General features: G+C 60.1%; 1 protein-coding gene across 1 annotated transcript; it reads left to right on the top strand.

The window, feature by feature from the left end:
* The first annotated feature begins 171 nt into the window (after positions 1-171).
* Positions 172-27852, top strand: OLFML2A (olfactomedin like 2A). Its single transcript, XM_055146331.1, has 8 exons — positions 172-300; positions 6067-6330; positions 12970-13077; positions 17123-17335; positions 19453-19702; positions 22717-22947; positions 25220-25405; positions 26438-27852. Exons 1-8 carry the CDS (start codon positions 205-207, stop codon positions 27040-27042), a joined length of 1953 nt encoding a protein of 650 aa, XP_055002306.1. The 5' UTR covers positions 172-204; the 3' UTR covers positions 27043-27852.

Here is a 27852-nt window from a genome sequence, read left to right as displayed (position 1 = left end):
TGCCCCGCCGCTGGCCCCTTCCCCTTCCCCAAGTGGCGTGCGCGTGGTGTGAGCCGCGCTGCCCGTCTGCGGGGCGGCCCCGGCCGGCCCCCCCCCCACCCCACCCCTGCACGCTGGCCACGCCCCGACGGGCGGGCGGCGGCGCGGGGCTCGCGGAGCTGGCACGGGGCTCGCAGTGCTGCCCGCGTCCCGCCCGGCCCCGCCATGCCCGCGCTGCCGCCCCGCGCCCGGCCGCTGCCCTGGCTGCTGCTGCCGCTGCTGCTGCTGCTCCGCGCCGGCCCCGCGCGCCCCGACCCGCAGGTACGCGCCCCCCGGAGCCGCCCGGAGGGGGCCCCGGCGCGAGGGGGCGCTGTGGCGGGGGCGGGGGACGCCGAGGGGGACGGAGCCAGGAGCGGGGACCGCGGGCTCAGTATTGCACCCCGGGAGACGCGGGCGCGTGGGAAGGGGCGCGCGCGGGGACGGGGCGCGCGCGCGAGGGAGCCCCCCGCTCGGGAACCCAGGGCCGAGGAGCCGGGCGCGGGGGGCTTGCAGACCGCAGGAGGCCCCCCCAGAGGCGGCAGGGAACTCCCGGGACCCTGGGCTGAGACGACCCCGAGATCTGGCTTAAGGTTTCCTCGGTGGACGGGACCATGGGAGGCAGAGTCTTGGCTGCAGCCCACCTGGCTATCCAGGCTTGCGGAGGGGGGGGGCTCCCGGGCCGAGGCTTGCGAGGCGCCGCTGCGCCCCTAGATTCCTCCCCACTAACCCCAGCCTGGGCTGGTGCTCCTGCCATGGGTGGGCGCGCCCCCCAGAGGACAGGCCGCCAGGAGCACCTGCTCTGTTCTCAGAGCTGGCGACGCTATTTGTGTCGGGGGATCTAGATTCAAACCCCACCGTCCCTCAGCAGGTGGCCTGAGGCTTCACCTCCCTGAGCCTCCTTTCCCAGCTCGAGAGCCCCGGGGTGCCCGTGCCCGTGTGTGCAGCAGACGCTCTCCCAGTGCGTGCATGCCTGTCAAGCACCTGGGCATTAGCGCGGGGTCAGAGTCACTGTTTCACATATGCAAGGGCCAAGTCCAGCCCCAGCTCCTCCTTCCCCAGCTCCTCCTTCCCCGGCCCACTCCAGCACCTTAGGCTGACCCTCATGTCCCCCAACACCGCAGGGCCCAGGAAGCTCAATCCAGCTGGTTGACTGACTATCACCCCCCAGGAGAGATCCCCTTGCTTCCTTGAAATACAGCTTGAAATATTGCCCCCCCCCCCCAATGCTGCACACTTGTCACCAAATATGTGCCAAATCACACGACAGTGGTTCATGAAATATCACCTCAGGGCTCTGAAAGGAAGTGAGCTAAAGGTGGAGCGAGCCCTGAGGGTCACTCAGGGTGGGGGCCATGAGGATGCTCTGGAAAGGACCCCCAGTGAGGAGGAAGACCAGAAAGTGAAGGGCCGGAAGCAGGGCAGGCACTGTGTCGGGAGCAAGGTAGGAACTTTCCCCTGTTCGTCTGGCCTCTTTCCCGAGAGATCGGGGGTGGGAGCTGCCCTAGCCACTGGCCACTTGAGCAGTGGGAGACCCACAGACTAGGAGGGACACTCGGAGTTCATGGACCAGAAACATATGGGCTGCGGTCCCAAGCATGTGTTCTGGAGACAGGGAGAGAATGGGGATCATTCCCGTTTACAGATGGGGAAACCAAGGCGGAGAGAGAGAGAGAAGTAGGTAGCTGGCTTGTGACTCCCAAAGCGCAGCTCTGGCCTGTGTCATACCTCATGTGACATATCGTACCTTATATGACATTTGGGCATATCACTATGTGCCACTGCACCTCACTTCCCCGTCTGAACAGTAGTATCCTGGCTTTCCACCCAGGACTCTCCGGGGTAGCTCAAGTAGAGACGTAAGTGAGCTGAAATAAAACCATCTCCCCAGATTGGCACTTGGCTGCTTCTCTCTAGCTGGGAGGAGGACTTGGTTCCAGGCATCTTCTGAGCCATGCAGCGGGCTAAAGAGCTTATGGGAGAGGGTTTGCATCCAAAACAAAGACAAAGAAAACCCAACTCTCTTCTTGTGGAGTGAGTCAGCCAAACACTTGCTGGAGCCTGTGTGCGTGTGCGTGTGCGTGTGTGTGTGTGTGTGTGTGTGTGTGTGTGTTTTACTTGTTCCAGGGCCCTGCTGGGGGCTGTGCACATGCCAAACACTTGCTGGTGTGTATGTGTGTATGTGTGTGTGTGCATGTGTGTAGTTGCTCCAAGACCAGCTGTGTGTATGTTTACTTGCTCCGGGACTCAGCTGGATGTGTGTGTGTGTGCCTGTGTGTGTGTGTGTGTGTGTGTGTGTGTGTGTGCGTGTGTGTGGTTGCTCCAGAACCAGCTGGGCTGATGGGGTGGGAGACCATCCTAGAGTTTGGAGAGTGAGGCAGCCAGGGGAATGGGGGCACTAGCATAACCCTCTCCCAGACACCTCCCACCCAGCTGGGAAATATAAAACTCAAGTGAGTTAGTCCACATTCCTCAGCACCGCTGGGCTCCAGATAGCTCTGCAGAGAGTGCTGTTTGCCTTCTCACCCGCTGCCTCCCCTGACAACCCTCCTTCCTCTCCAAGCCTGTCCGATTTTGGGGGGTGGGGAGAGGTGGAATCCCTTCTGAGGGTCAGCCTGGGGCTTGAAGTTTTCCTCAGGCCCTTATGAAGTTGGCTCCCTTTTCGGCCTTTCCACACCCATCTTCTCTCCTCCCCACTACTTCCTGCGAGATAGCTCACCCCAGTACTCACAGTAAAACCTGGGGGTCTGACCATCTCCTTGCTGAACATGCTTTAATTTTGTGTTCACAGCAGCTTCCCTGAAGAAGGATTCAGGGGGCTGGAGCCATAGCACAGCGGGGAGGGCGTTTGCCTTGCACGTGGCCGACCCGGGTTCGATTTCCAGTATCCCATATGGTCCCCTGAGCACTGCCGGGAGTAATTCCTGAGTGCATGACCCTTGTGCATTGCTGGGTGTGACACAAAAAGCAAAAGATTCAAAAAAAAAAAAAAAAAGGATTCCAGCTCTGCAGGCCCTTGGTCCCCACTCAGTGATGAGTGAGGAGCTTACGGTTCCCAGGGTTCGTGGAGGCTGGGCCGGCGGCTGCACATGGCACCCAGGCTTGGCACCAGGCACCCTGGGGAATCTGCTTTTGGCTACGTTTCCTTGAAATGTGGTGGAGAGTTGTCGTCCCCCCATCCCCCGCCCCACCTTGCCGCCCATTTCAACCTCTATTTCCCCACTGGTGCAAGGACTCCTGGGGCCGCATTCCTCCTGCTTCTGGGGGCTGAGGAACGGGGCCCTCTCTGGCATCGGCGTGAGGGAGCATCAGCAAGGGGAGCTGGAGACACTGGAGCAAGCCTGGTGGTATCTGGGGTTGGGGTTGGAACCCAGATTCCAGGCCAGGCTGGTCCCCAGGGTGTAGGTGTTTCTGCGTCTCTGCTTGGGCCGTTTCCGCCCATGAGTGTGATTGTAAACAGCCTCCAGAGTCGGCCAGTGGCTGTGATGGCTGGGTCAGGCCCCCCAGGTCTCTCTGCCGGGAAGATCTTGCCCTAACACTCCCCTTGGAAAGACGGAAACCTCAGGAAGCATCCTGTGTGCCCGGCCCCGTTCCCAGCCCTTCTTTCTTGGGTCTCACCCAATCCACCGGGTGGGGCTCCAACCTGCCCCCATTTGACAGAGTTGAACACTGAGGCACCAAAGAGCCTGAGGAGTTTGCTGGGTTTTGTTGGGCATCCTCATAGCTTGGGGAGCCAGAGAGAGCCTGAACCTCAGGTGTAGATTAGAGTCAGGGTATCTGCATTCTGGAAGGGCACTCCAGGTACCACGGAGGCACAACCTCAGACGAGAACTCCTGGAGGTGACAGGGAGCCGGGGAGACTTGTGGCGCACGAGATGACTGAAGAGGAGCTGGAAAGACGGTCCCACTGACACCAGGCCGCGGTGCATTTGCTCCACTTGGGGCTCTTCCTGGAGTGGACAGTGAGGACCAGGCAGGGACAGGCGGAGGGTGAAGATTGGAGACAGCGCACCCCCACCCCGCTTTCCCTATCTAGCCAGATCCCCCTCCCCTCCCCCCAGATCCAAAATATACCTTCTCTCTGTCTCGCTGTGGGATGTTCTTGCAGACGCCCAGGGGCCTTCTCATCCGGAGTCCTTCCTCCTCACTGCTGCAGTTACTCTGATGTTGCACCCAGCCCCGGCTGCCGGGCCTGTGCACGCATGGCTGGGAAGCTGCGATGCCGCGCATGCGTGGTTGTGATGCTGTCCTGCACGTCCCCACACGGCTTTGCTCACGTGTGGTTGTGATGTTGCAATGCCACACACGCACTTGTGAGACTGTGATGCTGACCAAGGGCCTCCTCTTTGGTCAACTCCGTGATTGTCCCGCACAGTCTGGTCAGAAAGCTCTCGGGGGGGCTGTTCCCGGAGCCGTGAAGAGTTTGCACTCAGCAGGCTGCCGTGATCACACACTCAGCAGACTAGGGAGCCACGCGCTGTGATGGAGGCAGGGAGAGGTGGGAGATAATGTGCAAAGCGGATGAAGCGTTCTTGGTGGCAACCCAGAACAGAGACTCCTTAGCAGTGATCTGCGCTGGGCAGGGCAGTAGGTCTGGTGTGCTACCTGCATTGTTCAGATTCAGCCTCAGAGTGTGTGTGTGTGTGTGTGTGTGTGTGTGTGTGTGTGTGTGTGTGTGTGTGTGTGTGTGTGTGCATGTCCACACATCAAAGAGGGAGGAAGTGTGAGAGCTAGAATCTGAGTGACCAGTGAGTAGAAACCAGAGAGGCAGGGCCCTGCCTGGGCTCCCAGCAGCTGCCCAGGGAGCTGGGCCCCCCTCTTCCGAGTCAGGCCCTTGGCTGGCCCCCTCAGGAGGTAGCACCTCATCGAGGCGGGAAGGAATGTAGCAGCCTCATGTGGAGGCTGCGGGGCCAGCCAGGGTTGGGAGAAGACCCGTGCCTGTTCGCACAGAACCCGCCCCCACGGGCCGTCCCTACACTGAGGGGGGAGCTGGGCCCCGGAAGCACTGGGTAGGGTGTCTGAGGAGGAAAAGGCGGGCGGGCAAGGGCCCATGGGCTGGGCAGTGCAGGCTAAGTGTGCCCACGTGAGGACACAGGGCTGTGGGGGTGCCCAGGAGAATGTTCCCGTGCAGTGCCTGCCCCCGGGCTCTGGCCCCGGGCTCCCTCTCTGCCCTCCTGCTTCCAACCTTCTGAGACTCCCGGTGGTTCCAGGAAGAAACTGATCCTCAGCCAGACGTCAGGGACCTCCACACACCGGGCTCAGCCTCCCCTCCTCCCAGCTCCGCCTTCCTCTCGGCACCAGCACTGCGGAGAGAACTCAAAAGGCTGGAGCATAAGCCTCGTAGATAGGAACCCTAGGATGGATCCTGACACTGTATGTTTCCCCAGAGCAATTTCCCAGAGCACTGCCAAACATCTAGCCCAGTGCAGCTCAGTGGGAGACCACTGACCTTGTACAAGGCTCTGGGTTCCATTCCAGCACACAGACACACACAGACACAGACACACACACACACGTCTATCTCTCTATATTTTGGGAGTCCTGATCACCACCTGGCCTGACCCAAAAAAATATAGAGCTAGAGGTGTGTGTGTGTGTGTGTGTGTGTGTGTGTGTGTGTGTGTGTGTGTGTGAATGGAATCCAGAGCCTTGCACAAGGTAAGTGGTCTACCACTAAGCTATATCCCTGGGCCAGAACACTTTTTTTAAAATGATATATATAATTTAAAACTATATGGAAAATTATCTGACTCCCATGTTAGTTTCTCCTTATTAGAAGGCTTCTGTTTTGGGGCTGGAGCGATAGTACAGCGGGGAGGGCGTTTGCCTTGCACGCGGCCGACCCGGGTTCGATTCCCAGCATCCCATATGGTTCCCTGAGCACCGCCAGGAGTAATTCCTGAGTGTAGAGCTGGGAATAACCCCTGTGCATTGCCAGGTGTGACCCAAAAAGCAAAAAAAAAAAAAAAAAAGGCTTCTGTTTTATTGGAAGGGGTCCTCAGGCTGAGGGTCTGTGCCGGCCGTCCAGCCCCGCCTCCCTCTCTCCCGCAGGTGTTCGGCGACGGGGAGCAGGTGCGCATGACCTCGGAGGGCTCCGACTGCCGCTGCAAATGCATCATGCGGCCGCTGAGCAAGGACGCGTGCAGCCGGGTGCGCAGCGGGCGCGCGCGCGTCGAGGACTTCTACACGGTGGAGACGGTGAGCTCGGGCGCCGACTGCCGCTGCTCCTGCACCGCGCCGCCCTCCTCGCTCAACCCCTGCGAGAACGAGTGGAAGATGGAGAAACTCAAGAAGCAGGCGCCGGAGCTCCTCAAGGTGGGCTGGGGGGCGCGTGGGGAGGGGGAGCAGGTGGGAGCACCTCCCCACGTGGACGGGGGGTGGGGGGGGCAGGCTGCCCGTCTGGCCTGCTCTACACGCTCCCCCGGGGCTCTCACCCCGTTTCATGGGGGCGGAGACAGGGTCCCCGCGCAAAGCACTGACCCAAGGCTGGCAAGTGCCGACGCCAGGTTCATCCACGACTTGACCTGACCCAGCCCCTCACCTCCCAGTACTGTGTCTTCTTTTACCCCATCTGCCCCTCTGTGGATACCCCAATCTCGAAAGCAGAACATTCCTGTATGGTGTGGTGGGGAGGTAGGGGGATGGGGAGGTGGGTGTCTGGAAATGCAGTTGCCCCATTAATTTATATGAGGAATAAATCGAGCATTTCCAGATCACCCAGAATCAGCTTCCCGTGCCCTGCCAATCCGGGAATGCCTCTGCAATATTTTGTTGTTTGGGGGATGCTCCTGGCGGTGCTCAGGGCTTGTTCCTGGCTCTGTGCTCAAGGAACACTCCTGGAAGGGGCTGGGGGACCATATGATGCCAGGGTTCAAACCCAGGTCAGCCATATGAAAGGTAAACACCTACTAACCCCCTGTACTCTCTCTCCACCCCCTAGATAGTTAACATTCTTTTATGCTGTGTCCTGTCATTCTTTGTTTCTTTCTTTGGCTTTGGTTTGTTTTGGGGGCCACACCCAGCAATGCTAGGGCTCACTCCTGGTTCTGCATCAGGAATTACTCCTGGCGATGCTTGGGAGGCCATATGGGATGCTGGGGATCGAAGCCAGGTCTGTCACGTGCAAGGGCAAGCACCTCTCGAGCCCCGATGCAAACTGTTTCTAAAGTAGTAGTGACCGTAATTCCTAGACTCAGGTGTGGTGCTAAAGTATTTTCACACCTTATTTCTGTGCATTTTGGGGGGGGTTTGATTCACACCCAGCAATGCTCAGGGGTTACCCCTGATTCTTCAGGAATCACTCCTGAAGTTGCTCAGGCGACCATATGGGATGCTGATGATTGAACCCCAGTTGACCACATGCAAACACCCTCACCGCTGTACTGTCATTCCAGCCCCCCCTTTTTTTTCTTTTTGGGTCACACCCAGCAATGCACAGGGGTTACCTCCTCGCTTTGCACTGAGGAATTACTCCTGGCGGTGCTCAGGGGACCCTATGGGATGCTGGGAATCGAACCTGGGTCAGCCACGTGGAAGGCAAATGCTCTACCCACTGTGCTATTGCTCCAGCCCCCCAGCCCCTATTTCTGTGTATTCTTAAACCACGCTGTGAAATAGGGTCCACTGGCTTCATTTTACAGACAGGAAGTCAAGACTGGAGACTTTGGATAACTGTCACCAGCTCTCTTGTGACCCAAAGCTTTAGCTCTATACTGTGGTTTTATGGGAATGAAATGCTCTCTCTCTCTCTCTCTCTCTCTCTCTCTCTCACACACACACACACACACACACACACACACACACATACACACACACACACACCTTCCATGGACACTGTAGAAAGAGTAGAAACTGTAGAAAGAAGCCCGACTGCTAGGGGACATAGCCCCTGCCAGGGCACACCCAAAGGCCGTGGCTTGAGTGGCCGCAGGCACTGAGCTTGTCTTGCCACACTTAGCTCAGGGCTTGCTGGGCCTGGATACAGGAGAGCCTGCTTTCCAGCTGCCCCCCTCTGCTGTGACTCCCCTCTTTGTCAGGGCTCAGATTATAAAGTGTCTGTTTTTTTTTTTCCTTTTTGGGTCACATCCAGTGTGCTCAGGGGTAGCTCGTGGCTCTGTGCTCAGGAATTAAATTACTTCTGGTGGGCTCAGAACCCTATGGGATTCCGGGGATTGAACCCGGGCCGGCTGTGTGCAAGGCAAGTGTCCAGGGCCTTCTCCAGTGCGGTGCTCAGAGGTCAGTCCCAGCAGAGCTCAGGCAGTATCAGGCAGTGCCCAGGGTCGAACCCAGGCCGCCTGCACGGCAGAGGCACACTCAGCCCGATCTGAACTTCTCTGATGAGCTCCAAGAGCAAACTTTCCCCATCCTGAAAGGAAACACTGTGCGTCCAGGGTCACGGGGGGACGAGGGCGTGGGACAGACACTGGCACTCTGTCCACACGCCTCCCAGGAAGTGGAGGCCAAACATTCTCACTCCACGCTGGTGTCTCCTTTAAGTCTGACTCTCGGTTTATTTTCGTGGCCTTGCAATGGGTACCCAGATGCTCACAGCCGGAAGAGAAGCGCTTGAATTTGAAGCCAAGTGGCCTCTTGACCACTTGGCAGCCGCTGGATCTCTCTCCCTAGGGCCCTGCAGCCTCCAGGCTCGAGGCCACTGGCCACTCTTGAGTTCCAAGGACAGTCCGGGCCAGCTTCAGCTCGACCGCTTGTCAGCAACTAACTTGTAAGCATATGGATCCAAGGACCCACAGACGCTTTTCCTAAGTGCTGGCTAATTTAATCCAAGCCACAGCTGTCCAGAGAGGAAATATATGGGCCCTGCTGTATTTGGGGAGGTGGCTCTGAGGCCCAGAGAGGGAGTGTGACTTGCCTAAGATCACACAGCCGGAAGTTGGCAGCATGAAGTGGTAGAAGTTGGTTGCACTGGCAGGCTCGTGTCTCAGAGCTTTGTTCCTCTGGCCTGAGATGGGCCTTAGGGGTTCCATTCGGCCTTAGAGGACTGGAGTGGAGTGGGAGGAATCGACCCAGCAGCTGGGGTTGGCAGGTTCCCTCAAATACCGTAGCGGCTGGGACTCGAGAGGTGCCCGGAGCACCCCGAGGTTGAAGGAGTCCCTCCTCCCTTCTCGGCCGGGGGCCGTCTGTGGGCAGTGCCCCGGGGCAGGACCCACTCACCTTAGGCTCAGCCCTCACTTCTGCTCCAGCCCTTCCCTCCAGCTAAGGCCTCCACCGTTTGTCTCTGAGGGAGCTAGAGAAGATTCCAGATCTTTCTTGGACACACTGACTGCAAGGGTCGCCTCTCACCTCTTCACACCCTTTCCTTGTGGACCAGAACCCAGCGGCAGGCCTAGCTTTTTTGGAATCTACAGCCTAGTGGGGGAGTGAAAACCCCAGCGGTAGTGACGTGATTGGTGCTGGGGTTAGGCATCGCCCAAGGACCTCAGGGCCCCGGGCACTGCGGCCAGGGGCCAGTGGAAACATGTGGTCGTGCTGGAGCTGAGGGCTTTGAGGGGTGCGTAGGAGTCCATGAGGCAGAGGAGTCGGCATTCCCAGTGAGAGACGCAGTCTGCTGATTGCCGGCTTCCTTGCCCTGTTCCTGCTCCAGCCCCGCTAGTCTCCCGTCAGTGCCTCCAAAAGAGGGTGCTCGCACTCTCTGTAGCGAAAGACAGTTTTTAAAATAATAATAAGGGGCCAGAGTGATAGCACAGCGGGGAGGGCGTTTGCCTTGCATGCGGCCGACCCGGGTTCGATCCCCGGCATCCCATACGGTCCCCAAGCACCGCCAGGAGTAATTCCTGAGTGCAAAGCCAGGAGTAACCCCTGAGCATAGCTGGGTGTGACCCAAATAGCAAAATAAATAAATAAATAAATAAATAAATAACATAATAATAAAATAACAACTGTCAAAACCTGTACTTTTCTAAAACAGCACAAAATTGATTCAGGGCCAGAGAGCTCCACAAGCTGAGAGCCTCCTTCACAGGTGCAGTCCTCAGAATCATGTGGTCTGAGCACTGTGGGGTGTGTCCCTGGTAAGACCCTGCCCCGCAGAACCCAAAGAGGATGATGAAAGAGCTACTGGAGCGGTAGTACAGCAGGTAAAGCACTAGCCTCGCACACAGATGACCTGGGTTTGATCCCCGGAACCCCATATGGTCTCCTGACCTCTGACCACTGTCCCTGACCACAGAGCCAGGAATGAGCCCTTAACACAACTAGGCATGTCACACACACACACACACACACAAAAAAATAGGAACCAGAGACACAGTTTGGGGTTCAGGCACTTGCCTTGCATACGGTCGACCCCTGTTCAGTCCCCAGCACCCCAGATGGTCCTCCCAGCATGTCACAAAAAAAAAAATGTGAATTACTCCCAGGAAGTACCGAGCCAGGAATAGTTCTGAGCACTGCCCTGGTGTGGCCAGGAAACAAAATTAAATAAAGCTGATAAACATGTACTCTTGCCACGTACTGTGCAATCCTCTGTCACGGGCCAGGACTAAGCAGGTGGCCTGCCGGGCCTACAAGCCGCACAGAGGAACACGGCCACACACCACGCGCCTCTCCCCTCCAGCCCTTGGCATCGGCTGTCCGCGGTGCTGGCAGTGCCCTTCTCCTGCCACCTTTCCTAACTCGCACTCCTCCTCCGGAGTTCAGCTTCGGCCAGACTCCTGCTGGCCCTGGCCCGCACCAGCCCCAGGACGTGCTCAGCGCCCCACCTGCAGGATCCAGTCTTGCTGTGCTCCCCGTTCCTGGTCCTGGCTCCTCCCCTTCTCCAGGGTCTGGCCCCGAGCACTCATGGGCCGGGGTCAGGGAGGCGGCAGGGCAGACCCTGAAGGGCTCAGATACCCGGCTCAGGAGGTGAGCGGCTGCACACGGGCTGCGGCGAGCGCCAACTGGCTCTGCAGCGGGGGGAAACCGAGTCTGAGGGCTGGAGCAACAGGACAGCAGAGAGCTAGCTCAGACGCAACCCCCGGCGCCTCATCTGGTCTCTCAAGTACTGCTAGGAGTGATGACTGAGCCTGGAGTCAGGAGTGAGCCCTGAGCACAGTCGGGTGTGACCCAAAAACCAAATGAAAGAAAAAAATCATGGTGTCCGCTGAGTTTGGGGAGGCCGGCTGGGCTGGTTCCCCCAGAAAAGCTGGCCCTCCAGAACAGAAAGCTTCATTTGGGGTGGAGATTGGGGGGGGAGGTAGGCGGGGTTGGGTCACACATGTTCAGAGGTGACCCCTGGCAATGCTCAGGCGAGCAAGGCACACCCTGAGGCCCTGTGCTATCCCTCTGATGCCCAAAGCCCTGGCTGTATGCTGAACCCTGTCCACGCAATGCAGTTTCTCATTACAGCCCTACTGCCCCATTTCACAGAAAAGGAAGCGGAGGCCCTTGCATGGCTGGGGTACCACAGAGCCTCAGAGGATCCAGGAGAGGCTGGGGCTGAACGAGACGGGAGGCAGCCCGGGAAAGCGCAGAGCTTGCTTCCTTCCGAGCTCTCTGCCCGGTTTCTGCTAGAGATCCGTCCTGCAGCGAAGCTTCAGGCTTCCCCCGGCTGGAGCAGTGCTGGGAAGGCGGGAGGTGCCGTGTGGGCAGCAGCAGGCTTGGCTCAGAGTGGCCGCAGGCTTGGAGTGGTGCCCTGTGCAAGGTGGCCAGGGCTGGGGCGGGGGGGGGGCGACACTGTCCCTCCTGAGCGGCCAGTTTCCCAACCGGCCCCCGGTGCCAAAGCTTCCCTCACGCTCTGAGCCATCTGGGGGAAGTGTGGTGTCCTGGGCGGTGACAGGGATGGGCACAGGGGGACAGTCACAGGAAAGAGCCCTCCTCTGGGCAACACACAGTCAACACCTGCCCCTGACCCATGGCGCGAGCCTGTCCCCGCGTCCCACCCTGTGGAAGGGGCTGAGTTTACTCCCGTCCGGGATCTGTCCCAGGTTCATCCGCCGAGCAGCCAGGTGGCGTGGGTGGCTGCGGGCCGGGCACCTCCCCTCTCTAAGCATCACTCCCTTTCCACTGTGGGTGGGAGCCCCAGAAAACCAGCCCCCGAGGGCAGTGACTCAGGCACAGGTGCTCAGGGGCTCAGTGGGAGGACGGGGCGTGGTCTGGGGCCATGTGCCAGCACTGTCCCAGAGAGTGACTGAGACACCCAGAGTCAGAGACACCGGAGTGTGACTCAGTTGTCCCATTGGGGTGCAGGCGCTGTGCTTGTCCACCTCCCTGCCATCAGGCTGGCCCAGCAGGACGATATACACACACCTGGACACTCTGCAGGCCAAGAAGCTCCCTGGAGAGGATTGGAGACCTCGGCCCTGGAAGGGGGGCACACAGCAGCCAGGGGTGGGCACAGAGATGGTCTGAGGGGTGTGGGTGCAGCTCCTCGCATGCCCACTGTCCACCTCCCGGGTTAGCGTGAGGCTGAAGGGCAATAGCCCATCTCACCCCGCTGGTGCCTGCCCCATGGTAAGTGCCCTGGAGCTGGCAGCTGTGGTGTTTCTCCTCCTCCTCCTCCTCCTCCTCCTCCTCCTCCTCCTCCTCCTCCTCCTCCTCCTCCTCCTCCTCCTCCTCCTCCTCCTCCTCCTCCTCCTCCTCCTCCTCCTCCTCCTCCTCCTCCTCCTCCTCCCCTCCTTCTTCTCCTTTTCCTCCTTCTTTGCTTTTGGCCACACCTGGCAATGCTCAGACCTTACTCCCGGCTCTGCACTCAGGGATCACTCCTAGCGGGCTCGGGGGACTCTGTGGGGTGCCACGTGCAAGGCAAGCACCAGACACCCTGTACTGTCTCTCCAACCCCCCATTTTTGGGGGTGCCACCACTAGCAGTGCTCAGGAGCTCCCCAGTGCTCGGGGGGTCATGTGCTGTGTGGCTCAGCGCTGGGCCTGTGAGCGCTCTCTGGTACCCAGGGTCCAGGCTGAGCAGGCCACGTGGAGGCTCGAAGTCGCAGCCTGTACTGACCCTGCCTTCCCTCGGCAGCTGCAGTCCATGGTGGACCTCCTGGAGGGCACCCTGTACAGTCTGGACCTGATGAAGGTGCACGCCTACGTCCGCAAGGTGGCCTCCCAGATGGACACGCTGGAAGAGGTGAGCACGGGGCTGCGGCGGCCGGGAGCTGGGACTGAGACAGTGACCTCAGGACCTTGGGCCGTTCTGCCTAGATGCTGGGGCGAGACCCAGGGGCCTGCAGGAAGCTGGAAGGCTGGGCACAGAAACTGACACCCCTGCTGGTGACACACTGGACAGTGAGTCACTGGGCACACAAACCATGTGAAGGGGACCTTATTTTTTTTGCTTTTGGGGTCACACCTAGCAATGCTCAGGGGTCACTCCTGGCTCTGCACTCAGGAATTACTCCTGGTGGTGCTTGGGGGACCCTATGGGATGCTGGGAATCGAACCCAGGTCAGCTGCATGCAAGGCAAATGCCCTACCTGCTGTGCTATCGCTCCGGCCCCGAGGGGGACTTGCTTGGGGAGGGGGCGCTGCCTGGGGAGGGCAGGGACAGGGCGAGAGGCACAGGAGGGTCGAGTCTGCAGGCTCAGGGTTTGCATCTCTGCTGGCACCGCCTGTTTCCTGCATCCGGCCTCTGCCGAGAGCCGGGGATGTGCCCTGGCCAGGAGCGGGTGTGGGGGCTTCCTTTCCCAGTTTCCTTTCCAGAGCAGGGGGGCACCTGGGCATCCTGTGCCCCAGGGTGGGGAGTTAACCCCCTAGGATCCCCAAAGGCAGAGTGACAGTAGCTTTGGTGATCCTACAGGCGTCAGGCCCACGCCAGGCCCAGGAGAAAGGGGACGGTGGTAGAATATCCTCCGTCACTGTGGTCCGGGGAACTCTCTGCCAGGCTCTCTGCCGCCTGCGCTTGCCCTGGCACTTGCCTCCTTCGGAAACGCTCCCTCCCTGCCTGTAATAAGCGGCCAGATCTGCTGCGGGGACTGGAACAAATCAGAAATGGTTTCCGCAGCCTCAAAGAAATAGCTTTTCAATTATCTTCTGTTTTGCATTATCTGCATTTTGCTTCTGTTCACCACTCTCTGGAAATCAGCCCGAGGAGGAGGGGGGGGCGGCTCTCTCTGCCCAAGGGGAAAATAAGGTGGGCAGGGGGCCAGCAACAGGCTGCACCCCAGCTTCCCACTCCTCTCTTCTGCCTGTGGTTCTCACTTGGGGCAGTTCTTTTTTTTTTCTTTTTGGGTTACACCCAGCGATGCATAGGGGTTATTCCTGGCTCTGCACTCAGGAATTACCCCTGGCGGTGCTCAGGGGACCATATGGGATGCTGGGAATCAAACCTGGGTCGGCCGCGTGCAAGGCAAACGCCCTCCCCGCTGTGCTATCACTCCAGCCCCTCACTTGGGGCAGTTCTGCTCCCCAGGAAACAGGCAGCCTGAACTGTCGCAGACTGTCGCAGACTGTCGCAGCTCGGGAAAGGAAAGGTGGTGGGTGCTCGGGTGGGGACGGGCAGGGGTGCTGCTAAGAGCAACCCCGTGCCCAGGACCCTGCCCACCAGGCGCAGCCACACCTGAGGCTAAGAAGCCCTTTCCTGGAGTCCGCCTGTCTCCTCAGCATCCTGGCCTTTCTGGTCCTCGCTGGAACCCTGACCCAGAGTTACGGTGGTAACATATAGCTAAAATGATCCTCTGGGGCTGGGGCAATAGCACAGCGGGTAGAGCGTTTGCCTTGCACGCAGCCGACCCGGGTTCGATTCCCAGCATCCCATATGGTCCCCTGAGCACCGCCAGGAGTGATTCCTGAGTGCAGAGCCAGGAGTAACCCCTGAGCATCACCGGGTGTGACCCAAATAAATAAATAAATAAAATGATCCTCATTTTACAGCCCAGGAAACCCGGGCTCAGGGAGGTAGGGTCACTGCCAGCTGGGGGAGAGGAAGGCTCCAGGGCGTCTCTTGCCACGCTCTTCTCTTCTCTGTAAAGTGTCTCACAATGGAGCTCTTTCCTTTGGGGGCGGGAGGCACACTTGATGGTGCTCAGGGCTTACTCCTGGCCTTGTGCTCGGGGGGTGACTCCTCGCCGGGCCCTGAGGACCATACGGGATGATGGGGATCAACCCCAGGTTGGCTGCTTGCAGAGCAGGCGCCCTACCCCCTGTACTAGGGTCGAGTCCTGGAGTTCCAACTCGGATCCTCAGCACCGTGAGTGCTGCTGACATCTGGGCCTAGTCCCTCCCCTCTGCTGGGAATAGCGGCCACACAGCCGGGGCTCTGGGCCAGCTGCCACACTGCTCGTTTCCTGCCCCACGGACGAGGCCAGCCCAGGTCACAGCTCAGTGCTGGGGAGCCCTGGGTGAGGAGTGACCCTCACACCAGAAGGTGCCTGGTGGCTCCACAGGGCCCGTCTGCCCCCTGCAGGATCCAGAACCAGCAGGAGAACCACAGACCCGCAGCAGCTAATGCCAGAGAGTCCCCAGCAGGGTGGGACAGGGACCCGGAGAGGCTGGAGAACAAGAGTTGGGGTAAAGGGGGCTAGAGCGATAGCACAGCGGGTAGGGCGTTTGCCTTACATGCGGCCGACTCGGGTTCGATTCCCAGCATCCCATATGGTCCCCTGAGCAGCGCCAGGGGTAATTCCTGAGTGCAGAGCCAGGAGTAACCCCTGTGCATTGCCAGGTGTGACCTAAAAAGCAAAAAAAAAAAAAAAAAAAGAGTCGGGGTAAAGAAAGGACCAAGACAGCCCAGGAGAAAAAAGAAAAAGAAACTTCAAAAAAAAAAAAAAGACAGCCCAGGAGAGAAACCCAGGCTTGACACTAGGAGGGATCAGAAACTCAGTCATGGGGGGCCGGAGACTGAGCTTAGGGGGAAGCACATGCTTTGTAGTACTAGGCTCAGTCCCCAGTGCCTCCCCCAAATTAGCAGCACAGAAAGAACATATATATATATATATATATATATATATATATATATACACACACACATATGTGTGTGTGTGAGTAGATTACTTGGGTTTGAGCCCAGGAACTGGGGAGAATAAAAGATTAGAGTCAAGATAAAGTGATCGTGAAGGGCAGAATAAATGTGGCCCTAAGAGGAATGGGAGCGGGACAAGCAAGGGTCCCGAAACAGGCTCCAGAGAAAGGTCGAAGGTCAAACCTCATAGGTTGAGACCCGTTTCCGTGGTCAACACGGAGAAACAAAGGGGGAGGCAGCTCCATAGCCTGGATTGAGTGCTTTGGGGCCTGGAGAGGCGGTCGGGCAGGTAGGGGGCTGGCCTTGCACAGGGCCCACCCTGGCAGAGGAAATGGTCCCCCACTAGGAGTGATCCCTGGGCATAGCCTGCCCTGAGCACTGCTGGGTGTGGCCCAAACCAACCCACCACACAGTATTTAGTACTCTGAAGATATAGTATCTGTTTTTTTTCATTTATTTATTTACTTATGGCTGGAGCGATAGCACACTGGTAATCACTGGGAGTGATTCTGGAGTGCAGCATAACCCCTGAGCATCGCTGGGTGTGACCCCAAAAGCCCAAAAACAATTTCGTAATGAGGAGTCCAGAGAGATAGCACAGCAGGTAGGGTGCTTGCGTCGAGCCGACCCAGGTCGGACCCTTGGCGCCCCATAGGGGCCCCTGAGCCTGACAGGAGTGATCCTGAGCACAGAGCCAGGAATAGGCCTGAATTCCACCAGGTGTGGCCCGAAAACAAAAACAAACAGCAACAAAAAGAATTTAGTCGTGGGGCTGGAGCGATAGCACAGCGGGTAGGGCATTTGCCTTGCATGCAGCCGACCCGGGTTCAATTTCCAGCATCCCATATGGTCCCCTGAGCAGCGCCAGGGGTAATTCCTGAGTGCAGAGCCAGGAGTAACCCCTGTGCATCGCTGGGTGTGACCCAAAAAGAAAAAAAAAAGAATTTAGTTGTGAGATACTTCAGAGGGCTGTGCAGGGTCCCCCAGGGACTGTGGGGAGTGACCTCTGAGCACAGAGCTGGGACAGCCCCTGAGCAACTCCAGGTGGGCCCCCAAACAAAAACTTCTGAGCAGCCTGCCTCGGCGCACGCCTCATCACGAGACGCCCTGGGTCCTACCGTGCAAGCGGGGCAGAGGTCAGGCGTCCCAGGACGGGGCGGTGTGTGTGTGTGGGGGGGTGCAGGTCAGAGGAAAGAGCGCGGGTCCCGCCCCACAGAACATCAAGGCCAACCTGAGCCGGGAGAACGAGGAGGTGCGGGAGAGCGTGCGGCACGTCAGCGAGCAGCTGCGGCGCTACGAGAACCACTCGGCCATCATGACGGGCATCCGGAAGGAGCTGGCCAGCCTGGGCCTCCAGCTGCTGCAGAAGGACGCCGCGGCCGTCCCCGCCGCCCCCGCCCCCGCCCCCGGCCCCGGGAGCACTGCTCAGGTGAGGCTGCGGCCTTGGGGCCAGATTGGGGTGGGCACCAGGGGCTGGTGCCCCACGCTGCCCCTGTGCCAGCTGCTGAGGGCTGGCACAGCCGCAGTAGCCGTGGCGGGACCAGGCCCGGGGACTGGGTGGCTGCTGGACAGTGAGTGTGGCAGCACACGGGACACGGGGGCCGAGGTGGGGACCCAGCTGGGAGTGGGGCTCACTTGTCCCCCGCTCCTGAGCCTGGACTGGGGTGGGGGCGGGGTGGAATTCTCCTTCACTGTCCAGTGTAGCGGGGACAGGGCAGTAGAGATGACCTTTCCTGGTTGGCCCTGACCTGAGACCCCAGGCCAGCTGCAGCCAAACCACCTCTGGTTTCTCCCGCTGGGCCTGGGTCCTGCATCAAGTGCAGGCTCACAGCTGCTCAGCCAACCCCATGCAGGGCACAGCCGATCACTCTGCAACCAAGCTCAGCACCTCCAAGGTAGAGCACACTCCAGCCACCCCAGGTCCCCTGGGGTGCAACTGAAAAGGGCCCCCCTACCCCCAGGCCTGGAGAGGTAGGACAAAGGTTAAGGCGCTTGCCTTGGATGTGGCTGGTTCAAATGCCGGCACTGTCCAGGTTCCCTCAGGAGAGACTCCTGACACAGGGTCAGGCGGGGCCCCTCAGCGGCCCCCGGACACAAGCCAAGGGCCCCCTCCAGTGCCAGCGAGAATGGCCAGGGGCTAAGGTGAGCCTTGCTGCTCCATCCCTGGTAGCGCTTGGTCCCCCTGAGCATTGCTGAAGTCCCCAGCACCGCCCAAGTGACCCTGGTAACCCCTGGCACCACAGGGCGCCGAGGGGCACATAGTCTGGCACTGAACTCTCGGCGCTTTGGGCCAGGAATCACCAGCGGGGGTCCCCTGAGCAGACAACTAGGCGCTCGCTTGAGCGGGTGGACGCATTGTGCAGGCTCCTTCCTGTCATGGAGAGAGCTAGGCCCCGAAGCTCCCTTTCAGGTCCTTGCACCTCTCGGCCCGCCCTGTGCCCCCAGGTGACCTTTGTTTCCGGTGAGGCAGGCAGAGGGAGCCGATTGTGGTGGAATCCCCCCCTCTCTGCCTGGCTGGCTCCCCACGGGGCTAAGGTGGTCCCTAAGCACCCGTGGGAGGGGGGGCTCCCCCGGGCACCTGGCAGAGCGGAGCGGCCAGATCAGCAGCAGGATCAGAGTTGGTGAGAGGATCAGGGCTGGCTCATGTCCTTCCTCCCGGCTGACCCTGTGAGCCTGGGCTGTTTGTGTCTGCCAGGGACACCGCCCACAGCAGATCAAGCCTGGAGAAAGCCTGGTCCTTGGCCCGGGGCTGGCTTCCTGCTTGCTCCCTTGCCAGGCCCCTGGGCGTGACTGAGTCCTGCGTTGGCAGCGATGGCGGGTCGACGCTCAACTCGCTTTGTCCCGCTCACAATGGGCCGCAGCACGAACCCTCTGTCCTCGTGCCAGGCCAGCATTAGGGCCATCAAAGGGGAAGACAGTGATGTGTACACACCATGTTAGCAAGAGCCTGCCCGAGGGCCGGGGAGGCGGGGGGCAGCCGTGCTGGCCCACCCCGGCGGAAGGGTTTCCAGGATGCAGGAATCCGGTGCCCGAAGTTCTGAGCGCAGTGAGCTGAGTGGGGCGTGAGAGGTCACGGAGGGAGTGACACAGAGGGACCTTGGGTTGAGGGGATGGCTTAAGGCTGGGACACAGGAAGCACCACACGGAGGAGCCCCAGGTTCTATCCCTGGCATCGCACGGTCCCCCGAGCACTCTCAGGAGTGGCCCTGAGCACCAAACAACCTTGATGACCGGCTGCTTCCGAATGGGAGGGCCAGTGTGGGGGGCGGACCCGGCTGGGGAAGTGAAGGAGAGTTGGGACATGAGACACGGCTCTCGCCTCACAGGCTAAACTCTACTCCTGCAGGGGAGCTAGAGCTGAGTGGGGAAACTGAGGCACCGCCGGTCATGAATGTAGCCAGGAAAGCTGGGGACTTCACGAGCACCTGGGACACAGGGCCCGGAGCAGCATGGCCACCGCCAGCCCCCAGCACCTCACTCAGCCTCTGTGACCCCCCCCCACTTCTCTTAACTACCCCCGACTCCGAGCCTGCCCTTCTCTCCCAGGACACGGCTGGAGGGAAAAGCAAGGAGGTCAACAAATACAGCAGTGTGCAGAAGAGCTTTGTGGACAAGGGCCCCCCGAAACCCCCCAAGGAGAAGCTGCTGAAGGTGGAGAAGCCCAGGAAGGAGGGCGGCAAGGGCAGACCCCCGCAGCCCACAGCCAAGCCCCGGGCCCTGGCGCAGCAGCAGGCCGTGATCCGAGGCATCACCTACTACAAGGCCGAGCAGAAGGAGGCGGCCGAAGCTGGGGCCGGTGAGTTGGCGGTGGGAGCCACTGGGTTTGAGGAGCGAGGGCGGATGGAGCCCCCCACGGGTCCCTGAGAGGGATCCATGGGTTTGGGGCTTGTGTTTTCTTTTCCTTGGGGGGGAGGGGGTTGGGGCCACACCCGGCAATGCTCAGGGCTTAGTCCTGGCTCTGCATTCAGGATTACTTCTATTACTCCTGGCAGTGCTCGGGGAACCATATGGGATGCTGGGGATCAAACTTATGTTGGTGGAGCTGGAGCGATAGCACAGCGGGGAGGGCATTTGCCTTGCACGCGGCCGACCCGGGTTCGATTCCCAGCATCCCACACGGTCCCCTGAGCACCGCCGGGAGTAATTCCTGAGTGCATGAACCAGGAGTAACTGCTGTGCATCGCCAGGTGTGACCCTCCCCCCTCAAAAAAAACCTAGGTTGGCGTTGTGCAAGGCAAGTGCCCTACCCACTACTATAGCTCTGGTACCCACAGTGCTCAGGGGTTCCTCCTGGCTCTGCACTCAGGAATTACTCCTGGTGGTGCTTGGGGGAACCATATGGGATGTCAGGGATCAAATCCAGGTTAGCCACGTGCAAGGCCAACTCCAGCCCCTGTTTTGGCTTATTTTATTTTGTTGTTATTTTTGGTCTTTGGGCCATATCTGGCAGTGCTCAAGGCTAACTCCTGGCTCTGCATTCAGAGATCACTCCTGGCAGGGCTCAGGGGGCCAGAAGGGATGCTGGTGATCAAACCCAAGTCAGCCATGTGCAAGCTGTGTGGCCAGTGTGCTCTCTGTACAGTCCACCAGGGTCTTCTCTCTAGTTAAATGGCTCAGGTCTTAGCTCTGCCTGCTGGGCACACTTCGCTCCAGCTCCATGGGGTGCTTGGGAATGAGACGTGGAACCCGAGTGATGGCCCTGATACAGGGCCTTGCCCTCTGCTCTTTTTTTTTGGGGGGGGGGGTCACACCCAGCGATGCACAGGAGTTACTCCTGGCTCTGCACTCAGGAATTACTCCTGGCGGTGCTCAGGGGACCATATGGGATGCTGGGATTTGAACCTGTGGTGGCCGCGTGCAAGGCAAACGCCCTACCCGCTGTGCTATCGCTCCAGCCCCTTGCCCTCTGCTCTTGAGGCTTGTTGGTGACGGCTGTGTTTGTGGCTCTGGAAGAGATTGTCATCAAAGAAAGGTGGGCGAAAATTCCCCCGGGGCCACAAGGAAAAGATCCAAGGTCCAGGGGTCTTGCACATAGGGGACCTTGCACCCCATTTCCAGCCTGGCCTCGCCAGAGAACCCACAGATGGTTTCATCTCCCTGACACTGATCTCTCCCCCATCCCAACCCTGAGAAGGGCACTAATATCATTAGGAAACAAAACTCCCAAGAACCCCCACATTTCTGAGCCGTCGTTCCTGCCACGGCCTCCCCATCCCCTCTGAGACCCTCCCCAGCACCCCTTCTCTTTCGGTTTCCCTCGGGAGTAGCCGTGCTTGCTCCCCTGGATCCTGCTCATCGTCTCCTCCAGGGGTGCTGGGGTGTCCAGAGGGAACCACTAAGAACTGGCCTCCTTGGGGGCTGGAGCAATAGCACAGTGGGGAGGGCATTTGCCTTGTACGTGGCTAACCCGGGTTCGATTCCCAGCATCCCATATAGTCCCCTGAGCACCGCCAGGAGTAATTCCTGAGTGCAGAGCCAGGAGTAACCCCTGTGCATCGCCGGGTGTGACCCAAAAAGAAAAAAAGAAAAGAGAGAGAACTGGCCTCCTTTGAGAATTGCCTTATTTCTTTCTTGGTTTCTGGCCTCTGGTGACAGCCACAAGGGACAGCGTCCTGGGGTCCAGCAGCCCTGCCTGGTCACTGCAGACTCCTGTCCACTGCCCAACCCCGGCTGCCATCCTGCCCAGTAGCAGCTGTGGCCCTGCGCCTGCCAGCAAGGCCCGTGGGAACCAGGCCCCCTTCTGGCCAGCTGCCATCCTGCCCCCCCACCCCCGGTTTCCAGCGAAGGGGTGTGCCTCTGTCCCGGGAAGGTCAAGGGCTGCGGTGCCAGGGGCCTGTTCCACCCTGTGCCGAGGAAGCTCGTCAGGGAACAACAGGCAAGAACCAGATCCTTGTCCTCCAACAGAGGGGCCTCGGCAAGCCCTGGGCGCTCTGCCCCTGAGAGTCAGCTTTCTGGGTGCTTCACACGTGCCACGGCGCTGGGCGGGTGCTGGTTCCCTGTCTCCGGACGGACAGGGCTGAGCTGCCGGCCGAGATCTGTCCCGGAGCTGCGGGGTCTGTACCCCGGCTGGTGACGCACACACACGCTTTCCCTATTGGGCCATCAGTCCCAGCCCAGAGAAGCCAGGAGTCAGGGCTGTGCTGGACGCTCACCGAACCTGCCCCCCGCCCCCAACGTGCCCCTTCAGCACAGCCCCCACCCGGGCAGCGGTGCGAGAAACGGAGAGATACCGAGAGAGCTGAGACAGTGAGGCAGAAAGGTAGAGGCACGGGGCTGGAGAGATAGCACAGCGGGGAGGGCATTTGCCTTGCACGCGGCCGACCCGGGTTCAAATCCCAGCATCCCATATGGTCCCCTGAGCACAGCCAGGGGTAATTCCTGAGTGCAAAGCCAGGAGTAACCCCTGTGCGTCGCCAGGTGTGACCCAAAAAGCAAAAAAAAAAAAAAAAAAGAAAGAAAAAGAAAGGTAGAGGCAGGAGCTGTTTCCTGTGGGGGGTGTACTGAGGGGTGGAGGGTGCAGGGGGAGACAAGGGAAACGTGACATGGACGGGAGCAGCGCTCGCCCCCTGGGACTAAGTCTGGGACGTGAGAGGCTGGTTCAGTGTTTCACGGATGAGGTCTCCGGCTACAGCCGGGGCACCTGCCGAGGCCTCGTGTGCGGTAAGCGGTGCAGAGCCCAGCCACGGACCCCAAATCCTTCTAAGCCCCCCCTCCAGGCCTTTAGCTCCCCAGCACCACCCCCCTCCCCGCCCCGCGACTCTGGTCCCAAAGCAGGACCCTCACCTGAGAGAGGGCATCTTCTCTCCACAGACAGCGCCCTCGGGAGCTCTTCCTGGCAGGAGCAGCCGCCGTCCAAGGGGGTCGGCAGGTCGTGGGAGCCAAGCTCGACGGAGCTCGAGGAGGCCGCACCCCAGACCTCCGAGGGGACTCCCTTAGCCTCCAGCACCCCCGCCTCAGAGCCCCCCACGCCCCCCACGACCACCCCCACCACCAGTGTCCTGCCCACTGTCGCACCTTCGCCCTCCGAAGTTTCCAGCCAAGGTGAGTCGCCTCTTAGAGGTCAGCAGACGCCAGCCGGCTTGGGTAGGGCCAGTGAGCTGAGAATGGTTCTCGAGTCGTTAAAGGGGAGAAAAAGATGAAGGGGCCAGCGAGAGAGTCGGGGGGTGCGGGTGGGGGGACATGACCTGCAGGCCCCAAGCAGCCTCATGTCCTCAGTCCTGACCATGAACTGCCCTCCGACCCAGTTGGTTAAGTATTGCCAGGTGGCCCCTGTACCTGGTGGGGGGGGAGGAGGATGAGGAGGAGGAGGAAGAAGAGGAGGAGGGGGAGGAGGAGGAGGAGGAGGAGGAGGAGGAGGAGGAGGAGGAGGAGAAATATGGAGCAGGGTCACTGGTGTGAAAAAGAAAACGTTCACTGACCCCTTACAGAAAAGTTTGCACACACAGTGAAACAGGGCGTATACCACACCCACTCTGCAAGCAGCCCAGAACCCCATTCAATCTAGAAAATTCTCCCATGTCTTCATTTCCTCCATCCAGTCTTCAGCCCTGTTTTATGCCCACTACAGGGCTGGTTTGAGTCTTTAGGGAAGAAATCTCCCTTAAGCCTCGCACCTGCCCGTTTGTTTCCGGGAAGCTTGATCCCCTTGATCAGCCTGAAGACCGGCCCTTTACCCCTGAGCATTGCTGGGTGCTCCCCCCACACACACACAAGAGACCAGCCCTGCTTGGTCCCCACGTGTTCAGCGTCAGAGGCCGGGGAAGCCTCAGGGTCTCTCTGCGGGGTCGGCATATGAATCAGAGAGCACAGCTGTCTAGCGCCTGGCCAGCCTCGGAATCCCATCATGAGAAGGCCACTTAACGCAGTGAGAAATGGCTCAGCAGAGGGAAACACAGGCTGCAGAGAGTCTGTATACTCTGAAAATACACGGGCCGTGAAGTCAGCTTGCAAAGGAATAGAGGAAGGAAGCCGCATGTCCACAGACTTCTCTGCACAGCGATGTTTCCCACCATGGTTGACAGTTGCATTCCTATTCTCGTCTCGGGGGTCATTCAGCATGCAAGGTCCCCGCGCCCCCTCCACGGTGCCCCTCTCAGGCTCAGGTCTAGAGTCACTCTTGGGTCCCTTATCCTGGGCGATGACTTAGTCCCTCGCTGTGTGTCTTGATGCGCCACAGATGCGTGAGATCATTTGGTGTTTGTCTTTCTCCCTCTGACTCACCCGCTTAGCACCATCCACTCCGAGAACTGCAGAATTCCTTTCCCCGCAGCCAAGGGGTCCTGTGCTGCGTGGAGACCAGTGTCCTCACCCACTCCCCTGTCACTGGGCCCCTGGGCTGCTGCCAGGTCCTGGCTGTGGTGAACAGTGCTACAGTGAACATACGTGTTACGTATGTCTTTTTAAATGAACGTTTCCACGTTCTGGGGGAGGGTGCCAAGTAACGGAATTGCTGGCTTGTGGAAGCTTTATTCCTACAGGGAAGCACTATGCTGACGTTTTCTGGTGAGGGCAGAGGGTCGGGCACACCCAGCAGTGCTCAGGAGCTCTGCTTGGGGTGGGGGGAAACACACAGTGTCAGGAACCAGCTGAACCCAAAACAGCCACATGGAAAGTAAGCACCTGTTTTTCTGGCCCTCTGTTCTCTCCCCCCACCTCTCTCTCCCTATCTCTCTCTCTCTCTCTCTCTCATCTCTCACTCCTCTCTCTCTCTCTGTCCTCACTCTCCTCTCTTCTCCCTCTCCTTCTCTCTTCTCTCTCTTCTTCCCTCTCCCTTTCTCTCTGTCTCTCCCTCTCTCTGTCTCTCTCTGTGTGTCTCTGTCTCTGTTTCTCTCTCATCAACCCCACAGCCCTAGCCCTTTGAGCCTCCCCCTCCCCAGCCCTGTTCTGTATTTTCTAATAGACCAGCCATGCCTGGAGCTGAAGCAGTAGTACAATGGAAAGGGCGCTTGCCTTGCACGAGGCCAAGCCAGCACCCTGTCCCGTTCCCCGAGTCCTGCCGGGGTGATCCCTGAGTGCAGAGCCAGGAGTAAGCCCCGAGCACAGTTAGCTGTGGCCTAAAGGCCAAAACAAACAAACAAACAAACAAACAAAAACAGACTGAGAAAGGGTGAGGTATTACCCTGCTGCAGGGCAGGACTGGCCGGTGGCTCCAGGGCAGGTGACAGTCCACTCTCCCACCCTGGACGCCAGAGCAGGCCAGGTCCTCTAGCCCTATTTTTAAGAAAAGAGAAGGCCGCAGACCTCAAATGCCGGGCCCGGAGGATGCGCCCGGCAGTGTGGGCCGAGTACCACGTGTGCACCCGGATCCCCACAGGCAGAGAGGCGGGCTGTGAAGGCACCCTCCGGGCCGTGGACCCGCCCGTGAAGCAACACAGCTACGGGCGCCACGAGGGAGCCTGGATGAAGGACCCCACCGCGCGGGACGACAGGATCTACGTCACCAACTACTACTATGGCAACAGCCTGGTGGAGTTCCGCAACCTGGAGAACTTCAAACAAGGTGGGGGCTGCGGGCTGGGGCGGGCGGGAGGGAGGGGCGGCCAGGGAGGGCCAGCCGTCCTTGGCCGAGAGTTCCCATGGGCCAGACATCCCCGGCACGCCAAGATCTGTGTGGACAAACATCCCAAGGAGGCGGCTCGGGGCCCCCCACCTGCCGGCCAGGATGTGGTCAGGATGCCCAGGTCCTGCCCTCGTGCCCGGGCGGGGGCTTTAGGTGCTGTTCGCCCTGTGGGCGGAGCGCTGGTATCTCCCAGGGTGGGGGCAACACCCTGTTTCCCGGGTGAGCTGTGTCCCAGGCCCCAGAGGACCTGGGGTCATTAAGATAAAGCCCCATCTCAACAGTGCAGGACAAGGACGGGCGGCAGAGGCTGAAGGAGCCACTTCACGCTGGGGACGTGCCTCGGGGACAGCTGGTACCCTGGGGCTGGTCTCTGGTGCTGGCCCTCTTAGAACCTCTGATGCCCACCCCCTCTACCCAGCACGGCTGGGCTCCGGCATAGCAAAATTACAGAACAGTTTCTGTACGGCACTGGAGGGGAAGGGCAGGGGGGCTGCAGGAGCCCAGCCCGGAGATCAGGGCCGCCTCCCCTGAAGAGGTGACCGTGCCCTCGGCCATGGAGGGGAGAGCAGAGCTGGCCCTGCTCCGGGTCCCTCCTCACGGTCCCAACTGAGCCAGTCCCCGCCTCCATCGGCACAGAGACTGATGGAAGAGGCCACACGAAGTGTTAGGAGCACTGCGGACAGAGGGGGAGCCCCTCACTCACTGGGGGAGGACCCCGTTCCTCATCCAAAGGCAGCAGCCAGGCTGAAGGAGCCGGGGAGCAGAGAGGCTGGGGTCAGCCTGGGTCCAATACTGGCAGCCGGGTGACCCCGACCCTTCTCGCCCGTTTCTTCCTTCCCATGGGGAGTGATAGTAGGGGCTTCTTCACCCGGGGCTGGGGAGTCCCAGCGGGGGGAGGGGGGCGGGGTCACTCCAGGCCCCTGCAGGGAGCGGTGACCACTCACCATCACCACCACCCCACCACCCACCCAGGCCGCTGGAGCAACATGTACAAGCTCCCCTACAACTGGATCGGCACGGGTCACGTGGTGTACCGCGGCGCCTTCTACTACAACCGCGCCTTCACCAAGAACATCATCAAGTACGACCTGCGCCAGCGCTTCGTGGCCGCCTGGGCGCTGCTGCCCGACGTGGTGTACGAGGACACCACGCCCTGGAAGTGGCGCGGCCACTCGGACATCGACTTCGCCGTGGACGAGAGCGGCCTGTGGGTCATCTACCCGGCCGTGGACGACCGCGACGAGGCGCAGCCCGAGGTCATCGTGCTGAGCCGCCTGGACCCCGGCGACCTGTCGGTGCAGCGCGAGACCACGTGGCGCACGCGGCTGCGGCGCGGCGCCTACGGGAACTGCTTCCTGGTGTGCGGCGTCCTGTACGCCGTGGACACGTACAGCCGGCAGGACGGCCGCGTGGCCTACGCCTTCGACACGCACACGGGCGCCGAGGCGCGCCCGCAGCTGCCCTTCCGCAACGAGTACGCCTACACCACCCAGGTGGACTACAACCCCAAGGAGCGGGTGCTGTACGCCTGGGACAACGGCCACCAGCTCACCTACACCCTCCACTTCGTGGTCTGAGGGACTCAGGGCCCAGCGGGGCTCCCAGAGCCACTCTGGGGAGCAAATGATTTGGGGGGGGGGGTCCTAGCCCCAGGGTGCGAGGTGCTGGCATAGCCGGGGCGAGGGCAATGTCCATCGCTTCCCTTTGCAGAGTTTCCTGCCGAGGGCTTTCTGGGCACCAATCTACTTTCTCCTCCCAGCTACACCCTCGGAAGTAGAGGGTGTTAAACCCATTTAACAGAGGAGGAGACTGAGGCTTACAGGGACAAAATCCCTCAGGCCGGAGCCGTGGTCAGCAGGGAGGGCGCTTATCTTGCATACGGCCGACCCAGTTCAGTCCTCGATACCCCATATGGTCTCCCGAGCACCCCAGGAGTGATCCCTGAGCACAGAGTCCGCAGTAAGCCCTGAGCACAGCCAGGCATGGCCCCAAAGCAAAACGAAACAAAACAGAGGGTCCAAGCCCCTTGACAGAGGCGCCCCAGCACCTCCAGCCTGCCCTGTGCACCCCTCTTCCCTCGTGCTCTCAGCCCTGCCTTCCCTGGGCTGCTGGCGATGGGCGGGGCCCTCTCCGCACCCCCCACCCCCTCCTGGCTCAGCTCTTGGTGGCCCGGCTTGGGCTTGTTGACTAACATTCCCTCCCCCTCGCCTTTGGCCAGACCCCCTCCGACCCCACCCGCCGTCCAACCGCATTCCAAACCTCCCCGGTCACCCAGCCCCTGAGCACAGGCCACACCCCGAGAAAAAACACCAGCCCGGTTCCAAGGCCACCCCCCACCCCCCACCCCCCACACACTTTCTTTCTGCTTTCTTTCTGCTTCTGCCATT

This window comes from Sorex araneus, chromosome 1 (assembly GCF_027595985.1).
Source record: "Sorex araneus isolate mSorAra2 chromosome 1, mSorAra2.pri, whole genome shotgun sequence".
NCBI classification, from domain to species: domain Eukaryota; kingdom Metazoa; phylum Chordata; class Mammalia; order Eulipotyphla; family Soricidae; genus Sorex; species Sorex araneus.
This window is presented reverse-complemented; position numbering and strand designations above follow the sequence as displayed.